This window comes from Papio anubis, chromosome 10, assembly GCF_008728515.1.
Source record: "Papio anubis isolate 15944 chromosome 10, Panubis1.0, whole genome shotgun sequence".
In the NCBI taxonomy this organism is placed as follows: domain Eukaryota; kingdom Metazoa; phylum Chordata; class Mammalia; order Primates; family Cercopithecidae; genus Papio; species Papio anubis.
The window spans coordinates 125,374,482-125,393,466 of NC_044985.1; the positions used below are offsets into that span (position 1 = coordinate 125,374,482).

At 43.1% G+C, this 18,985-nt stretch overlaps 1 protein-coding gene across 6 annotated transcripts in view; it reads left to right on the plus strand.

Annotated features, from left to right (window-relative positions):
• The window catches only part of FARP2 (FERM, ARH/RhoGEF and pleckstrin domain protein 2), a 141,822-nt gene that overhangs the window by 67,801 nt on the left and 55,036 nt on the right, over positions 1 to 18,985 (plus strand). For all 6 annotated transcript variants that reach the window (XM_031651900.1, XM_031651902.1, XM_031651904.1 and 3 more), the window contains 4 exons: positions 11,284 to 11,379; positions 13,811 to 13,974; positions 14,951 to 15,019; positions 16,066 to 16,123. In XM_031651900.1, the coding sequence (XP_031507760.1) occupies positions 11,284 to 11,379; positions 13,811 to 13,974; positions 14,951 to 15,019; positions 16,066 to 16,123 (387 nt within the window). The remainder of the gene's footprint in view (positions 1 to 11,283; positions 11,380 to 13,810; positions 13,975 to 14,950; positions 15,020 to 16,065; positions 16,124 to 18,985) is intronic.

The following is an 18,985-nucleotide window of genomic DNA, read 5'->3' on the forward strand; positions in this document are numbered from 1 at the left end:
GTCTGCAAAATAACCAGCTAGCACCTTGATGACAGGATGAAATTCACACATAATAATATTAACCTTAAATGTAAATGGGCTAAATGCCCCAATTAAAAGACACAGAATGACAAGCTGGATAAAAAGCCAAGACCTTTGGGTGTGCTGTCTTCAAGAGACCCGTCTCATGTGCAAAGACACACATAGGTTTAAAATAAAGAGATAGAATAAAATTTGCCAAGCAAATGGAAAACAGAAAAAAACAAGGCTTGCAATCCTAGTTTCTGACAAAACAGACTTTAAAGCAATAAAGATTTTAAAAGACAAAGAAGGGGATTATATAATGGTAAAGGGTTCAGCAAGAAGAGCTAATTATCCTAAATATATATGCACCCAATACAGGAGCCCCTAGATTCATAAACCAAGTTCTTAGAGGTCTGCAAAGAGACTTAGACTCCTACACAATAATAGTAGGAGACTTTAACACCCCACTGACAGTATTAGACAGATCAAGACAGAAAGTTAACAAAAATATTCAGGACCTGAACTCAGCCCTGGATCAAGTGACCTTATAGATAGCTACAGAACTCTACACCCCAAAACAACAAAATGTACATTCTTCTCATCACCACATGGCACTTTCTCTAAAACCGATCACATCATTGGAAGCAAAACACTCCTCAGCAAATGCATAAGAACTGAAATAATAACAGTCTCTTACACCACAGCACAATCAAATTAGAACTCAAGATTCAAACATGCACTGAAAACTACACAACCATATGGAAATTGAACAACCTGCTCCTGAATGACTCTTGGGTAAATAATGAAATTAAGGTAGAAATCAAGAAGTTATTTGAAACTAATGAGAACAAAGAGATAACTTATCAGAATCTCTTAACGCAGCTAAAGCAGTGTTAAGAGGGAAATTTATAGCACTAAATGCCCACATCAAAAAGCTAGAAAGATCTCAGGTTCACAACCTAACATCTCAATTAAAAGAACTAGAGAATCAAGAGCAAACGAACCCCAAATCTAACAGAAGACAAGAAATAGCCAAGATCAGAGCTGAACTGAAGAGATAGAGACACAAAAAAACCCTTCAAAAAATCAAATCCAGGAGCTGGTTTTTTGGAAAAATTAGTAAAAATAGACCGCTAGCTAGACTAATAAAGAAGATAATAGAGAATAATCAAATGAACAATCTGAAATGATAGGGGACTATCACCACTGACCCCACAGAAATACAAACGATTATCAGAGACTACTATGAACACCTCTATGCACATAAACTGGAAAATCTAAAAAGACAAATTCCTGGACACATACACCCTCCCAAGACTGAACCAAGAAGAAATTGAATCCCTGAATAGACCAATAATGAGTTCTGAAATTGAGGCAGTAGAAAATATCCTACCAAGAAAAAAAAAAAAAAAAAAAAAGTAGCCCAGGACCAGATGGATTCACAGCTGAATTCGACCAGAGGTACAAAGAAAAGCTGGTATAATTTCTCCTTTTTTTTTTTTTTTTTTTGAGATGAAGTTTCATTCTTGTTGCCCAGGCTGGAGTGCAATGGCACAATCATGGCTTACCACAACCTCCGCCTCCAGGGTTCAAGCAATTCTCCTGCCTCAGCCTTCCAAGTAGCTGGGATTATAGGCATGTGCCACCACACCCAGCTAATTTTGTGTTTTTAGTAGAGACAGGGTTTCTCCATGTTGGTCAGGCTGCTCTCGAACTCCCAGCCTCAGGTGATCTGCCCACCTCGGCCTCCCAAAGCGCTGGGAATTTCAGGCATGAGCCACCACACCTGGCCAAGAGCTGGTACAATTTCTACTGAAACTATTCAAAAAAAACTGAAAAGGAGAGACTCCTCCCTAACTCATTTTATGAGGCCAGCATCATCCTGATACCAAAACCTGGCAGAGATACAACAAAAAAAGAAAACTTCAGGCCAGTATCCTTAATGAACATTGATACAAAAATCCTGAATAAAATACTGGAAAACTGAATTCAGAGGCATATCAAAAAGCTTATCCACTATGACCAAGTTGGCTTCATCCCCAGAATGCAAGGTTGGTTCAACATACACAAATCAATAAATGTGATTGATCACATAAACAGAATAAAGACAAAAACCACATAGTTATGTCAACAGATGCAGACAAGGCCTTCGATAAAATTTAGTGTTCCTTTATGTTAAAAACTAGGTATCGAAGGAGCATACCTCAAAATAATAAGAGCTATATATGACAAACCCACAGCCAGTATCATATTGAATGGGCAAAAGCCGGAAGCATTCCCCTTAAAAACTGACACAAGACAAGGATGCCCTCTTTCACCACTCTTACTCAACATGATATTGGAAGTTGTGGCCAGGGCAATCAGGAAAGAGAAGGAAATAAAGGATATTCAAAAAGGAAAAGAGGAAGTCAAATTTATCTTTCTTTGTAGATGACATGATCCTGTATCTAGAAAACCCCATCATCTCAGCCCAAAAACTTTTTTTTTTTTTTTTTTTGGACATGGAGTCTTACCCTGTCACTCAAGCTGGAATGCAGTGATGCGATCTTGGCTCACTGCAACCCCCTACCTCCCGGGTTCAAGCTATTCTCCTGCCTCAGCCTCCTGAGTAGCTGGGATTACAGGCGCCCGCCACCACACCCAGCTAATTTTTATATTTTTAGTAGAGACGGGGTTTCACCATGTTAGCCAGACTGGTCTCAAACTCCTGACCTTGTGATCTGCCCACCTTAGCCTCCCAAAGTGCTGGGATTACAGGCATGAGCCACTGCACCTGGCCCACAGCTTCTTAAGCTGATAAGCAACTTCAGCAAAGTCTCAGGATACAAAATATATGTGCAAAACTCACAAGCATTCTTATACACCAGTAAAAGGCAATCAGCCAAATTATGAATGACCTCGTATCCACAGTTGCCAGAAAAAGAAGAAAATACCTAGGAATACAGCTAACAAGGGATGTGAAGGACCTCTTCAAGGAGAACTATATTCCACTGCTCAAAGAAATCAGAGAGGGCACAAACAGATGGAGAAGTATTCCATGCTCATGGATAGGAAGAATCAATATCATGAAAATGGCCATACTGCCCAAAGTAATTTATCGATTCAATGCCATTCCCATTAAACCACCATTGATATTCTTCACAGAGTTAGAAAAAACTTTTTTTTTTGAGACGGAGTCTCACTCTGTCACCAGGCGGGAGTGCAGTGGCACAATCTCGGCTCACTGCAACCTCTGCCTCCCAGGTTCAGGTGATTCTCCTGCCTCAGCCTCTCAAGTAGCTGGGACTACAGGTGCCTGCCATCATGCCCGGCTAATTTTGTGTATTTTTAGTAGAGATGGGGTTTCACCATCTTGGCCAGGATGGTCTCGATCTCTTGACCTTGTGATCCACCCACCTCGGCCTCCCAAAGTGCTGGGATTACAGGCCTGAGCCACTGCGCTCAGCCAGAAAAAACTATTTTAAAATTCATATGGAACTAAAATAGAGCCTGAATAGCCAAGACAGTTCTAAGCACAAAGAACAAAGCAGGAGGCATCACACTACCCAATTTTAAACTGTAGTATGAGGCTACAGTAACCAAAACAACATGGCACTGGTACAAGAACAGACACGTAGACCAATTAAACAGAACAGAGAACTCAGAAATAAGACCACCTACAACCATGTGATCTTTGACAAACCTGACAAAAGCAATGGGGAAAGGACTCCCTATTTAATAAATGATGCTGGGAGAGATGGCCAACCATATGCAGAAAATTGAAACCGGACCCCTTCCTTACACCATATCCAAAAATTAACTCAAAATGGATTAAAGACTTAAATGTAAGGCCAGGCGTGGTGGCTCATGCCTGTAATCCCAGCACTTTGGGAGGCCAAGGTAGGCAGATCACCTGAGGACAAGAGTTTGAAACCACCCTGCCCAACATGGCAAAACTTTGTCTCTACTGAAAATATTAAAAAAATTAGCCAGGCATGGTGGCAGGCACCTGTAATCCCAGCTACTCAGGAGGCTGAGGCAGGAGAATCAGTTGAACCAAGGAGGTGGAGGCTGCAGTGAGCCAAGATCATGCCATTGCACTCCAGCCTGGACAACAAGAGTGAAATTCCATCTCAAAACAAAAAAAAATACCTAAATATAAAACCAGAAACTATAAAAATCCTAGAAGAGGGCCAGGCACAGTGGCTCACATCTGAATCCCAGCACTTTGGGAGGCCAACAGGGGCAGATCTCTTGATGTCAGGAGTTCAAGACCAACCTGGCCAATGTGGTGAAGCCCCGTCTCTACTAATATAATAATTAACTGGGCATGATAGTGGGTGCCTATAACCCCAGCTACTCGATAGACTGAGGCAGGAGAACCACTTGAACCTGGGAGGCAGAGGTTGCAGTGAGCCAAGATCAAGCCACTATACTCCAGTCTGGGCGATGAAGTGAGACCCTGTCTCAAAAAACAAAACAAAACAAAAAAAACAAAAAAAACAACCCTGGAAGAAAATCTAGGCAATACCTTTCAGGACATAGGCACAGCCAAAGATTTCATGACGAAAATGCCAAAAGCAATTGCAACAAAAGCAAAAATTGATAAATGAGATTTAATTAAACTGAAAAGTTTATGCACAGCAAAAGAAACTATCATCAGAGTGAACAGACAACCCTACAGAATGGGAGAAAAATTTTGCAGTCTATCCGTCCAACAAAGGACAATAGTGGAGAAGACCCAAGAACTCCCAGGAAGGAGGGAGAAAGAAGTGTGATTTAAAATGGCCTCAAACTATTCAGTAGCAATACTGGAAGCTAGAAAGCAATGGGGCAGGCAGTAGTTCCAAAATTAAAAGGAAATTATTTCCAAACTAATTATTTATTTATTTATTTATTTTTTTTTTTGAGACTGCAGTTTTATTATTACTCAAATCAGTTTCCCCGAGCATTTGGCGATAGTTTTTTTTTTTTTTTTTTGAGTCGGAGTCTTGCTCTGTCGCCCAGGCTGGAGTGCTGTGGCCGGATCTCAGCTCACTGCAAGCTCCGCCTCCCGGGTTCCCGCCATTCTCCTGCCTCAGCCTCCCGAGTAGCTGGGACTACAGGCGCCCGCCACCTCGCCCGGCTAGTTTTTTGTATTTTTTAGTAGAGACGGGGTTTCACCGTGTCAGCCAGGATGGTCTCGATCTCCTGACCTCGTGATCCGCCCGTCTCGGCCTCCCAAAGTGCTGGGATTACAGGCTTGAGCCACCGCGCCCGGCCGCGATAGTTTTTTAAGAACAGTTTGGTGTGGGGGGCTCCAGACTAGAATTCTGTGCTGTGCCCACATGAGTTCTGTACGGAGAAAGGCTTCTTTCAGATATGTAGATTTTGTAAAAATGTGACTGCTGCTCGCCCTTTGTAAGGAAAAACTAGAGGAGAGAATAAACTAAAAATGAGAAAGAAGGAAATAGGGTGCTCCACATCCGAGATAGGCAAAGGAAGACACAGGCTGTGCCTGCCGAGAGCATCCACCAACACTAGAGCAGAGGGCAGGGCCCGGGGAGAGAGGGTAGACCAGGGACTCAGTTCTTGTGCTGGACCATGTGGAAGAGTGTTAACTAGTGATAGGTACGTGCCAATGAAGCAGATGAAAAGAGGCAATTAGGATTCTCAAGGAAATTTTGAAGAAGGAAGCTTTACTTTATAATATAAAAAATGTAGTTAAACTCACCATGGCTGAGTGTGTGAGCAATACTTACATGACCATTAACATAAATACTGAATTTAAAATTTACCAACAATTAGGAGAGTGTGGGGACGGGCAGGTGTGAGGTATTGGTGGTGACAGAAGCTGAGGGGGCAAGATTTCAAAGTGGAAAATGTGCTTGCTGTCATCAACGTGCTTTTCAGAAACACGGGCTAATGAATAGACGCCTAAGAGTAAATCCCAGACAGGCAGCCAATACAGGTGCAGCTGGTTCTGTCTGAGGAAGAAGACTTGATGTGGAGTGGGTGACCCTGAGCTGGCTGGGTTTGTTTCCAGTCTTGTAGTCTATTTGGTATTTTCAGATATGCCCTGGATTGTTGGGTGAATATGAAAATGAAAGCAGTAGATTTTAGCATTCGACAGCTAACTGTGCAGCTTTAAAAGTGTTGTCTTAGTCTGTCAAGTCAGGGTGCAGTAGATGAAAGCAGTGATTGTCCTTGGATTTTCTGTTTATTTCTCCTTTAAGGACAGTGGTTAAGACCCTGGGATATACACTTGGCCCTCCATATCAACAGGAAAATAAACAATAAAAAACAATACAGGCTGGGCGCAGTAGCTCACATCTGTAATCCCAGCACTTTGGGAGGCCAAGGCTGGTGGATCACCTGAGGTCGGGAGTTCGAGACCAGCCTGGCCAACATGGTGAAACCCCATTCTCTACTAAAAATACAAAAATTAGCCAGGTATGGTGGCAGGTGCCTGTAATGCTAGCTACTCAGGTGGCTGAGGCAGGAGAATCGCTTGAATTCAGGAGGCCGAGGTTGCAGTGAACCAAGATCGCGCCATTGCACTCCAGCCTGGGCAGCAAGAGTGAAACTGTCTCAAAACACACACATGTGTGTGTATGTAATTTTTTAAAAAATACAAATTTAACACAGTACAGTAAAACTATTTACGTGACATTTACATTGTATTAGGTACATAAGTAATCTAGAAATGATTTTATTAAAGTATACAGGAAGCCCAGCATGGTAGCTCAAGCCTATAATCCCAGCACTTAGGAAGGTCAAGGCAAGAGAATCACCACAGCTCAGGAGACCAGCCTTAGCAACAAAGCAAGATCTCATCTCTACAAAAATAAAAATAAAGTACACAAGAGGGTGTGCATAAGTTATATGCAAATACTACACCATTTTCTATCAGAGACTATTTGGGTACCGGGGTAGAGGGTCCTGGAACCAATTCCCTACAGATACCAAAAGACAGCTATAGAAATTTCTTATTTGGACCAGAAGGGATTGAACAAGCAGCTGGAGCAGTTATGTGGGGGGCTCTGAGCTGTTGTCAGCCTCCTTCCTGGGAGGGCTTCATCTCTCACCTCCGTGGCAGGCCCTCACTCTCTTTTTTTTTTTTTTTTTTTTTTGAGACGGAGTCTCACTCTGTCGCCCAGGCGGGAGTGCAATGGTGCGATCTCAGCTTATTGCACCCTCCGCCTCCCAGGTTCAAGCGATTCTCCTACCTCAGCCTCCCGAGCAGCTGGGACTTACAGGCGGGTGCCACCACATCCAGCTAATTTTTTTGTATTGTTAGTAGAGGCGGGATTTCACTGTGCTAGCCAGGGTGGTCTTGATCTCCTGACCTCATGATCCTCCTGCCTCGGCCTCCCAAAGTGCTGGGATTACAGGCATGAGCCACCACGCCCAGCCTAGGCCCTCGGTTTTTTAGACTCTGTCCTAGATATATAAATAATATGTAGAGCTGGGGCTGTGGGGATTTTGTTTCCTTTTGTTGATGTTTTGTTTTGCTTTGTTTTTGAGAATACAATTTAGGAGAGGAACTTTGAGAATGTAGTTGAAAATCCTCCAATATTTTACTTTTTTTTTTTTTTTGAAACGGAGTCTCCCTTTGTCGCCCAGGCTGGAGTATGGTGGCGCAGTCTCTGCTCACTGCATCCTCCACCTCCTGGGTTCAAACGATTTTCCTGCCTCAGCCTCCTGAGTAGCTGGGATTACAGGCACCGGCCACCATGTCCAGCTAATTTTTTTTTTTTTTAATTCCTGACCTCAGGTGATCTGCTCACCTCGGCCTCCCAAAGTGCTGGGATCACAGGCGTGAGCCACCACACCTGGCCTTCAATATTTTACTTTCAGTAGAAATTAGAGTGACTTAGTGTTTGGGCAATATTTTGGGAACTAGGAAGCTTAAGTTCTCATTTAGACCCTAACATTTGTATCTTGGCTTTGAGAACATCTCACTCAGGATTTTTTTTTTTAATTGAGATAAAATGTATATGCCATAAAATTCACCATGTTGAAGTATGCAGTTCAGTTGTTTTAGGATACTTACACAGTTATATGACCATCACTACTATCTAATTTCAGAACATTTTCTTCAACCCAAAAAGAGACCCTCATACTCTTTAGCAGTTACTCCGCCAGTCCCCAGCAACCACTGATATCCAGAACAGGCAACCATCAGGACATTCCCTCTATGGATTTACCTATTCTAGGTATTTCATATAAATGGGGTCATATAAACATGTCTGTTGTGTGTAGTGTTTCCTTGTTTCCAGGTTCACTCATGTGGTCGCATGTGTCAGTGTTTTACTCCTTCTTATGACTAAAGGGGTTTGTTTTTTTCTTTGGAGCTGTCTCTGAGGGGACTGTGTCCCTCACTTTGCTGCCTCTTACATTGAGTTTGCAGACAAGAGTAAATGTTGGTAATATCAAACGTATAGTCGCTGAAATTCCCAGGCAGTGTCTCAGACGTTTTTTAAATTTTATTTTGAAACCATTTCAAGCTTATAGAAAAGCTACACAAACAGCACAGAAAGGTCCTGCTGGCCTTTACCTGAGATGCCCATCTGCCTTTAACTGGTTGTCCCAGTGTTATTTACTACAGAAGGTCCAATCTGGGAGCAAATACTGTACCCAGGCATTATGTCTCTCTGCTCTCTGCAATCTGGAACATTCTTCTTCCCTTGGTTTTCATGACCTTGACATTTTGGAAGATTACAGGGCGGTCATTTTGTAGAATGTTTATGATATGGGATTGTCCAGTGCTTCCTCAGGATCAGACCCTGGGCTCACTGCCTAGGTGAGAGACTCCCGGAGTGGTGATGTATCCTGATTCATGTAGTACATAGGGTCCATCTGTCCCATTGGTGGTGGTGGTAATATTGATCACTTGGTCAAGATGATGTTTCCAGCTTTTCTGTATACAAAGTTACTTTTGACTAGATAGTGGCTCATGCCTATAGTCCCAACAGAAGCTGAAGCAAGAGGATCACTTGAGGCCAGGTGTTTGAGACCAGCCTGGGCAACATAGCAAGACCTCATCTCTACAAAAGGTCCTACTGGCCTTTTCCTGAGATGCCCATCTGCCTTTAACCAGTTAAACAAAAAAAATTAAAAATAGAAAATTAGCCAGGATTGGTATCAGGTGCCCATAGTCCCAGCTGCTCCAGAGGCTGAGACAGGATGATTGCTTGAGCCCAAGAGTTTGAGGCTCCTTATCTCTTAAGGAAAGAAAAGTTACTTTTTGTCCTTTGTAACTAAGTATTTTATGAAGAGATACTTTGAGACTAAATAAATATCTCGAACCTCATCCCACTCATTTTCTAGTTAGATCACTGTGATGGTTGCCTGATGATGACTCTTTAAATCCCGTTCTTCCTACTACTGCAAGGAAGAGTTTCCTCTCCATTTATTTAGTTTATGTCACTGTGGATTCATAGATTCGAATCTGATACTTGATAATCTGTAGGTTTCATTATTTATTTTTATCTTTAACTTTCCCGCATTTGGCCCAAGGGAGGCTCTTCAAGCTGCCTCTCGTGTCCTTTTTTTTTTTTTTTGAGATGGAGTCTTGCTCCGTCGCCCAGGCTGGAGTGCAGTGGCCGGATCTCAGCTCACTGCAAGCTCCGCCTCCCGGGTTTACGCCATTCTCCTGCCTCAGCCTCCTGAGTAGCTGGGACTACAGGTGCCCACCACCTCGCCCGACTAGTTTTTTGTATTTTTTAGTAGAGACGGGGTTTCACTATGTTAGCCAGGATGGTCTTGATCTTCTGACTCGTGATCCACCCGTCTTGGCCTCCCAAAGTGCTGGGATTACAGGCTTGAGCCACTGCGCCCAGCCCCTCATGTCCTTCTTATATGTCCTTTTATTTTATGAGCACTTCTTTGCTTTCTTACAAAATAAGACATGCCAGCCTTGTTTTGTACTTTGCCTGCTTCACCGTGGAGTCAGCCATTTCCCCACAGAGCCCAGCCGTTTTAGTGAAGACTGGTATTTAGAGACCAAGATCCATGCACTCAGTGTGCCCATTGCTTTGTGGGGTGTCACCACTCCTGGCCCTCTCAATAGACAATGCTATACACGTGTACATACACCCACTCACCTCACATATCTATATTTGCCTTTGTATCTGTGTCTGTATCTGCTGAGACCAGGAATTCCCATCGTTTGCTCCTGTTACACTCTAGCACTATGTTCTAGCTTCAGTGAGAAACCTGACTCTACTCCCAGCCCTGCCTGGCCACTATCACTGCCCCTTCCAGACCACCCTCCTTGCAGGAGCAAACTTCAAACAATGTATAATATTAACACTGATTTTAAAATTTTGCAATAAAACCTTATCAAAGAAATTAAAATTAGCCAGGTGCGGTGGGTCATGCCTGTAATCCCAGCACTTTGGGAGGCCAAGGTGGATGGATCACCTGAGGTCAGGAGTTCAAGACCAGCCTGGTCAACATGGTGAAACCCCATCTCTACTAAAAAACAAAAATTAACCAGGTGTGGTGGCACACCCCTGTAGTCCCAGCTGCTCAGGAGACTGAGGCAGGAGAATTGCTTGAACCCAGGAGGCGGAGGTTACAGTGAACGGAGATTATACCACTGCACTCTAGCCTGGGTGATAGAGTGAGACTCTGTCTCAAAAAAAAAAAAAAAAAAAAAGCACAAATCTTTCCATTTCTTCTTTTAATTGTCTGTTTCCTATAAATATTTGAAACAATATGGGGAGAGATACAAGTCCAAGTGTATCTTCCTGGTGAATTGCTTTTAAATTATGTAAGGCCTCTTTCTCATGCATTATATCTGATGATAATATTGCTCCACCGGCTTTCTTTTGGTCAGTTGTTGAGTACATCTTTTCCATCTCTTTGAACCTTTCAGTGTTCTTATGTTCCAGATGTGCCTTGAGTTTGAGACCAGTCTGAACAACATAGCCAAGACCTCATCTCTACAAAAAAAATTAAAAATAGAAAATTAGGCAGGATTGGTGTCTGGTGTCTCTAGTCCCAGCTGCTCCAGAGGCTGAGGCAGGATGATTGCTTGAGCCCAGGAGTTTGAGGCTGCAGTGAGCGGAGATTGCACCACTGCACTCTAGTCTGGGCAACAGAGCAAGACTCCCTCTCAAAAAAAAAAAATTAATTATCTTTCTAGAACAGATAGATTAGTTATTGACATTTTAAGTCAGAGCCATTTCAGGTATAATGGTAAAATGCCAAGTAGATTACTGTGTTGGCAAAGATGTAATTTAAGCATTCCCTATTTCATGAGAAAGGGGTTATGTGTTAGATTACAAATGTAATCTGTCTCTTGAATTTCAGGGCACCACCAAAATCAACACTTTCAATTGGTCCAAGGTCCGTAAACTAAGCTTCAAGAGGAAAAGATTTCTTATCAAACTTCATCCAGAGGTTCATGTAAGTATTATTTTTAGCTTTTTGTTTTGTTTTGTTTTGTTTTGAGACAGAGTTTCGCTCTTATTGCCCAGGCTGGAGTGCAATGGCATGATCTCGGCTCACCGCAACCTCCGCCTCCTGGGTTCAAGCGATACTCCTGCCTTAACCTCCCAAGTAGCTGTAATTACAGGCATGTACCACCACACCTGGCTAATTTTGTATTTTTAGTAGAGACAGGGTTTCTCCATGTTGGTCAAGCTGGTCTTGAACTCCTGACCTCAGGTGATCCACCCGCCTTAGCCTCCCAAAGTGCTGGGATTACAGGCGTGAGCCACCGCGCCCAGCCTATTTTGACCATTTTTTAACTCATAATTTATTCTGCTAAAACATAACTACGTTGTAAATCATTTCAGCATAATGCACACAAGAACTCAAGGACAGGATTCGGGACTTAGGTCTGGAGGGGCTGAGGGCAGTCTGCCTAGCTGGTCTCACACTTACCTCTCCCAGGAACCTTGTCACTCACATGTTGCTGGCTCAAAACCCCAGGGTTTCACATTCAGTGGGTCTGGGATGAACCCAAGAAGGTACACATCTGACAAGCTCCCAGGGGCTGCTGAGAACCGTGGTTATGGCAGCCTCTTTGTCCTCTAGGTAATGGAGCTGAAGAACAAAGTGTTCAAAATGATCTAAAGCCCTACAGCAATTGAGAGCTTCAGAATGAATTGAGGAGTGCCCCAGTGTTCTCTTGTGTCCTTCATTCAGAAATTGATCTTTGAATAGCTCTAACTGAAGAAGCATTGATTATCAGGAAGTAAATATTCCTTTCTTTACTGACTGCTCATTAATAAAGTAATAGTTACATGTGAATTTACTGAAATGAGTAAAAATGGAAAAAATAACTGCCTGTGCAGTGTATTTGGTAAAACCCAGTACTTCCAGTTATTCAAAGATGTTCCAGTTGCTGCATTTCCGTTGTACAAAAGGAGTTAGAAAATAAAAAGATTTGCCAAGCTACCGTGGGGTTTGAAGCTTAAGAGAGAGCCATGCCTGTGTCAGCCCAGACACGTTTTGGGTTATGGGAGATTTACAGCCCTTGGGCCAGTCAGAAGAAAAGTTTTGCCTTCGCCTTTACAAGGCGCTTGAGTAGTGGGGCTTCTGTCACTCACTGGGTTCCCGTGTGATATGTAAGTGTGTTTGCTTCTGTCACTCACTGGGTTCCCGTGCGATATGTAAGTGTGTTTGCTTCTGTCACTCACTGGGTTCACGTGCGGTATGTAAGTGTGTTTGCTTTTGGTAGAAGGCTTGAAAGTGGCTTTAATTGGTGCACAAATATCTCTTCTGTGGATGAAAGGAAAGTAGAAGGAATGCCAGACACACATACAAAACACAAGTAAAAGCTGTTTTACTCTGTGAGTAAAAAAAAAAAAAGTTTCTTGCAGTTATTCTGAGATGATAGGGAGAGTTCACCAAAGCAGCTATTAACTTGAATAGGGCGATAAGTGAAAGCCCAGAACTGTTTGCATCTGCATTTAGCAAAGTTACACTTTACATACCTGAGCACTTTTTTAAAGACTAAATGTTAGATTCAAAGTGTTACAGTCTTTGTGGAAGGTAACTGGGTAACATACATCAGCAGGTTCAAAGATGTGCAGCCTTTGAGCTCAGAGTTCCATTTCCAGGAGTTTATCCTAAGGAATAACTGAGAGTGAATGCAGTTTCTTCAGGGCGATATTTGTGGGCCTGAAAACTGCATGTCCTGAACATCTAAAACATTCTAGATTTTAAAAATATATACCATGTAGAAACAATTCAGTAATAACATATAAATATGTCAACTGGCATGAAAAATGCCATCCTTTGCTAGGTGGGAAAAGTGTTTACAAAGATATAATTCAGAATGTTGATAGTTGTGTGATTGTGGGTGACTTAATTTTTCTGCTGTTTCTACTGTGAATATAAATAGTGTTTCTCTTTTCTTAATTAAGCAAATGGAACCAGAAGACTTTGTATACAATTTTTAGAAAATCCTTCCTGGGCTGGGTGCAGTAGTGCACACCTGTAATCCCAGTACTTTGGGAGGCTGAGGTGGGCAGATCGCTTGGGCTCAGGAGTTCAAGACCAGCCTAGCCAACATGACAAAACCCTTTTTCTACAAAAAAATACAAAAATCATCTAGGCCTGGTGTCATGCACCTGTAGTCCCTCCTGAGGGGGTGGAGGGGAGCGACTGAGGTGGGAGAATTGTTTGAGCCTGGGAGGTTGAAGTTACAGTGAGCCAAGATCACGCCATTGCACTCCAGCCTGGGCGCAGAGCAAGATCCTGTCTCAAAAAAAATCCTTACTAATTTTTAATTTTGGAATTCCCTATTGTGTGATCTGCTTCCTAAATGTACTTTCTCTTGTCCAATACTTCATTCTTGAATTAATTAACCTTTATGTTTTGTTTCTAGGGACCTTACCAGGACACATTAGAATTTTTGTTGGGTAGTAGAGATGAATGTAAGAACTTCTGGAAGATATGTGTGGAGTATCACACCTTTTTTAGACTTTTGGACCAACCTAAGCCAAAAGCGAAAGCTGTCTTCTTCAGCCGGGGCTCCTCCTTCAGATACAGGTAGGGGCCATGCCATGACTTGCATGGGCCCCTCACTGGTTTGTAAAGCTGAGAAAATAGGTAATTCTTAGTCAAGAAAGAAATGTTATAAAATATTTCAGAGAATTACACACAAAGTGGAGGTATTGTGAAAGAATAACTAGAGGAAGCATATGAAATAAAATAGTGGAAAAAAAATAGGTTTAATAAAAACTTTGCTTACAAATTCAGTTACGCTTACTACAAAGTATAACTTTAAAATATATATGTGGGCCAGGCCCAGTGGCTCACACCTGTAATCCCAGCACTTTGGAAGGCCAAGGTGGGTGGATCATTTGAGGTCAGGAACTCGAGATCAACCTGGCCAACATGGTGAAAACCCATCTCTACTAAAAATACAAAAATTAGCTGGACGTGTTGGCGGGCACCTGTAATCCCAGCTACTCGGGAGGCTGAGGCATGAGAATCACTTAAACCCAGGAGGCAGAGATCTCGCCACTACACTCCACCCTGGCCAATAGAGCAAGACTCAGTCTTAAAAAAATGAAATATAGGCCAGGCGCAGTGGCTCATGCCTGTAATCCCAGCACTTGGGAGGCCGAGGCGGGCGGATCACAAGGTCAGAAGATCGAAACCATCCTGGCTAACACAGTGAAACCCTGTCTCTTACTAAAAATACAAAAAAAAAAAAAAAAAAAAAAATTAGCCGGGCATGGTGGCGGGCGCCTGTAGTCCCAGCTACTTGGGAGGCTGAGGCAGGAGAATGGTGTGAACCCGGGAGGCGGAGCTTGCAGTGAGTCGAGATCGCACCACTGCTCTCCAGCCTATTTTTTTTTTTGAGACTCCGTCTCAAAAAAAAATAAAATAGAAAAAAAATGAAAAAATAAAATATATATGTGTATATTTATGAGAGAGGATGGGTAAATCTTTTGTCTTTTACTCTAAAATTAATGCTGACTTACTGTTCTTTATTAAAAATCTGAATCTTTATTCACAGTGGAAGAACTCAGAAGCAACTAGTAGATTATTTCAAAGACAGTGGAATGAAGAGAATTCCATATGAAAGGTAAGCTCTGGCCTTTACGATGTAAAGTGTGTGCCTTTAAAATTAATATTTAAATATATATATATGGAGAGAGAGCGAGAAGAGTGACTGAGTCTTTCTCTGTCACCTAAGCTGAAGTACAGTGGCACGATCACAGCTCACTGCAGCTTCAGACTCCTGGGCTCAAGCAATCCTCCTACCTCAGCCTCCCAAATAGCTGGGACTATAGGCACACACCACCATCCCCTAGCTAGTTTGTTTTTTTGTTTTTTTCTCTGTAGAGACAGGGTCTTGCTATGTTGCCCAGGCTGGTATCAAACATGTGGGCTCAAGTAATCCTTCAACCTCAGCCTCCCAAAGTGCTGGGATTATAGGTGTGAGCCACCATGCCCAGCCTATTTTAAATATTAATCTTTACTTGACTAAAAGTCACTTCAAATACATGAACGTGTATTCTTACAGGAGTTCAGTTTCAATGTTTTAAAGAAAGTGGATTTGTAATATTTTTTCTTTTGAGACAGAGTCTCGCTCTGTCGCCCAGACTAGAGTGCAGTGGTGCAATCTCAGCTCACTGCAAGTTCCGCCTCCCAGGTTCACGCCATTCTTCTGCCTCAGCCTCCCAAGTAGCTGGGACTACAGGCGCCCGCCACCACGCCTGGCAAATTTTTTGTACTTTTAGTAGAGATGGGGTTTCACCTTGTTAGCCAGGATGGTCTCGATCTCCTCACCTCATGATCCACCCACCTTGGTCTCCCAAAGTGCTGGGATTACAGGCGTGAGCCACCGCGCCTGGCCTATAGTAAACTTTTAATCTGAAAATTCTTGTTGTTTCTCTGCATGTGGAATTTTTTCCTTTAGTATGAGTGTGTAATCTTACCTCTCTTGGGACCTCTGTTTTTTATTTGAATTCTTATTTTCCGTTATCCTGCCCCTTTCTAGTTAGATACCTCTTAGCTACATTTTCATGGGAGGTTTTCTTCATGGATACAGTACATGCTTGCTGCTTTAAAAACAGGCGCTGAGTAAGGGAGGGTTTGGTTTCTCACAGCTTGTTCTCTGTTTTGCAGAAGGCACAGCAAGACTCACATGTCCATTCGTGCTCTGACTGCAGACCTACCAAAACAGGTTAGTCTTTTCTGGTTAAAAATGTAGACAATAGTAGTTACCTGTACTCTTTTGGAAAATAATCTGTCATTATTATAACAAGAGTCTTAAAATTAATGATATTATTTAATTCAGCAATTCTAATTCTGGGACTCTGTTTTCAGAAAGGAGTCCTAAATAGAAAACCAGCAGGGCAGTGGCTCATGCCTATAATCCCAGCACCTTGGGAGGCCAAGGCAGGAGGATTGCTTAAGTCCAGGAATTCGAGACCAGCCTGGGCAACATGGCGAAATCTCGTCTCTACAAAAAATACAAAAATTAGCCGAGCACGATGGTGGCTCACGGGTAGTCTCAGCTACTCAGGGAACTGAGGTGGAAGAATGGCTTGAGCCCAGGAATTTGGGGCTACAGTGAGCCAAGATAGTGCCACTACAGTCCAGCCTGGATGACAGAGCAAGATCTCATCTCAAAAAAGAGAGAGAGAGAAAGCCTGTATGTTGAGATGTGCATTGTAATGTTGTGTATAATACACTACAAAATCGTGACAACTCTCATCTGTGCCAGATGACTTACTAACTACGTTTTTAGCTATATTCACTTAGTAGGATTTTTTTGTTAACCACTAAAAGCATGGCTTAAAAAAGAGTATGTGGTAACATGGGGAAGTTCTTGCTGTTATGTTACAAATGAAAAGCAGGAAACAAATTTATATCTCTATGTCTTTGTCATGATTGCAACTATATCAAAACAAAGATATACCAACTCACACAGACACTTCACACAAAAACATTTGACAAGAATGTCCCAGCATGTGACAACAGCTGTTCCGTGCCACTGTGATGGGACATCAGCGACCTTCTCATGTTTCAGGTCTACTTCACTACAATCCCTTCCCATTTTTATGGTGGCGTGTTAACTTCCACGTGCAAGCATATTTTTACGTTGCATCTTGCTTGTTTTGTTTTGGTTTCCCAGACAGAGTCTTACTCTCTTGCCCAGGCTGGAGTGCAGTGGCATGATCTAGGCTCACTGAAACCTCTGCCTCCTGGGTTCAAGTAATTCTCGTTCCTTAGCCCCTCAAGTAGCTGTGATTACAGGCACACACCACCATGCCTGGCTGACTTTTTTGGGTTTTTTTTGTTTTTTTTTTTTTGAGATGGAGTCTTGCTCTGTCGCCCAGGCTGGAGTGCAGTGGTGCGATCTCGGCTCACTGCAAGCTCTGCTCCCCGGGTTCACACCATTCACCTGCCTCAGCCTCCCGAGTAGCTGGGACTACAGACGCCCGCCACCACGCCCGGCTAATTTTTTTGTATTTTTAGTAGAGACGGGGTTTCACTGTGTTAGCCAGGATGGTCTCGATTTCCTGACCTCATGATCTGCCCTCCTCGGCCTCCCAAAAGTGCTGGGATTGCAGGCGTGAGCCACCGCGCCTGGCCACCTGACTGATTCTTGTGTTTTTTAGTAGAGATGTGGTTTCACCATGTTGGTGAGACTGGTCTCGAACTCCTGGCCTCAAGTGATGCACCTGCCTTGGCCTGCCAAAGTGCTGGGAATATAGGTAGGAGCCACCGTGCCCAGTCAGAATCTTGATATTTTTATATAACAGATCATAAGTTTTTCTTCATGGTGCTACAATTTCGTATTTATAACCTTTATCTCTGTTCAATGTTAATTTTTAATGGTTTGTCATTTATGCTGTCATAGCACTTCAGAAGCTACACTTGCACCTCATTATATTAAAAGTTATGTGAACTGGGCACAGTGGCTCACACCCTTATTCCCAGCTACTTGAGAGGTGAGGCTGGAGGATTGCTTGAAGCCAGGAGTTCAAGACCAGCCTGGACAACATCGTGAGACCCATCTATCTGAAGATTTTTTTTAATTAGTCAGGTGTAGTGGCACCAACTATAGTCCCAGCTACTTGGGAGGCTGAGGTATGAGGATCACTTGAGCCCAGGAGTTCAAGGCTGCAGTGAGCCACAGTTGTACCACTGCACTCCAGACTAGGCAACAGGGTGAGAATGTCTCAAAAAAAAAAAGCTCATGGTGTCCCAGTTTTTTTCCATGGGTACATGAAAACCTTAAACTCTTTTAGATATGTTTCCTCTTTAGAAATTTCTTGTTATCAGGAGGCTGAGGCAGGAGAATGGCATGAACCCAGGAGGCAGAGCTTGCAGTGAGCCGAGACCACACCACTGCCCTCCAGCCTGGGAGACAAAGCAAGACTCGGTCTCAAAAACAAAAAAAAAAAAAGAAATTTCTTGTTAATTTAATTCAGTTGAAATGAAAAGGAAGTGTATTTTTTAATTGTTCCTTTACAAAGTTTCTTTTTTTTTTTTTTTTTTGGAGACAGAGTGTCACTCTATCATCTAGGCTGCATGATTACAGCTCATTGCAGCCTCGACCTCCCAGGCTCTGGTGATCCTTCCACCTCAGCCTCCCAAGTAGCTGAGACTACGGGCGCATGCCACCACACCCAACTAATTTTGTATTTTTTTTTTGTAGAGACAGGGTCTCACCATGTTGCCTGGGCTCAAACTCCTGGGCTCAAGTGATCCTTCTGCTTCAGCCTCCCAAATGTTGGGATTACAAGCATGAGCCACCATACCCAACCACAAAGTTAAGAGTTTTTTTGGGCCGGGCGTGGTGGCTCAAGCCTGTAATCCCAGCACTTTGGGAGGCCGAGACGGGTGGATCACGAGGTCAGGAGATTGAGACCATCCTGGCTAACACAGTGAAACCCCGCCTCTAAAAAATACAAAAACTAGCCGGGCGCAGGTGGCGGGCCGTAGTCCCGCCGAGGCTGAGGCAGAGAATGGCGTGAACCGAGGCGGAGCTTGCAGGTGAGCCGAGATCCGCCACTGCACTCCAGCCTGGCGACAG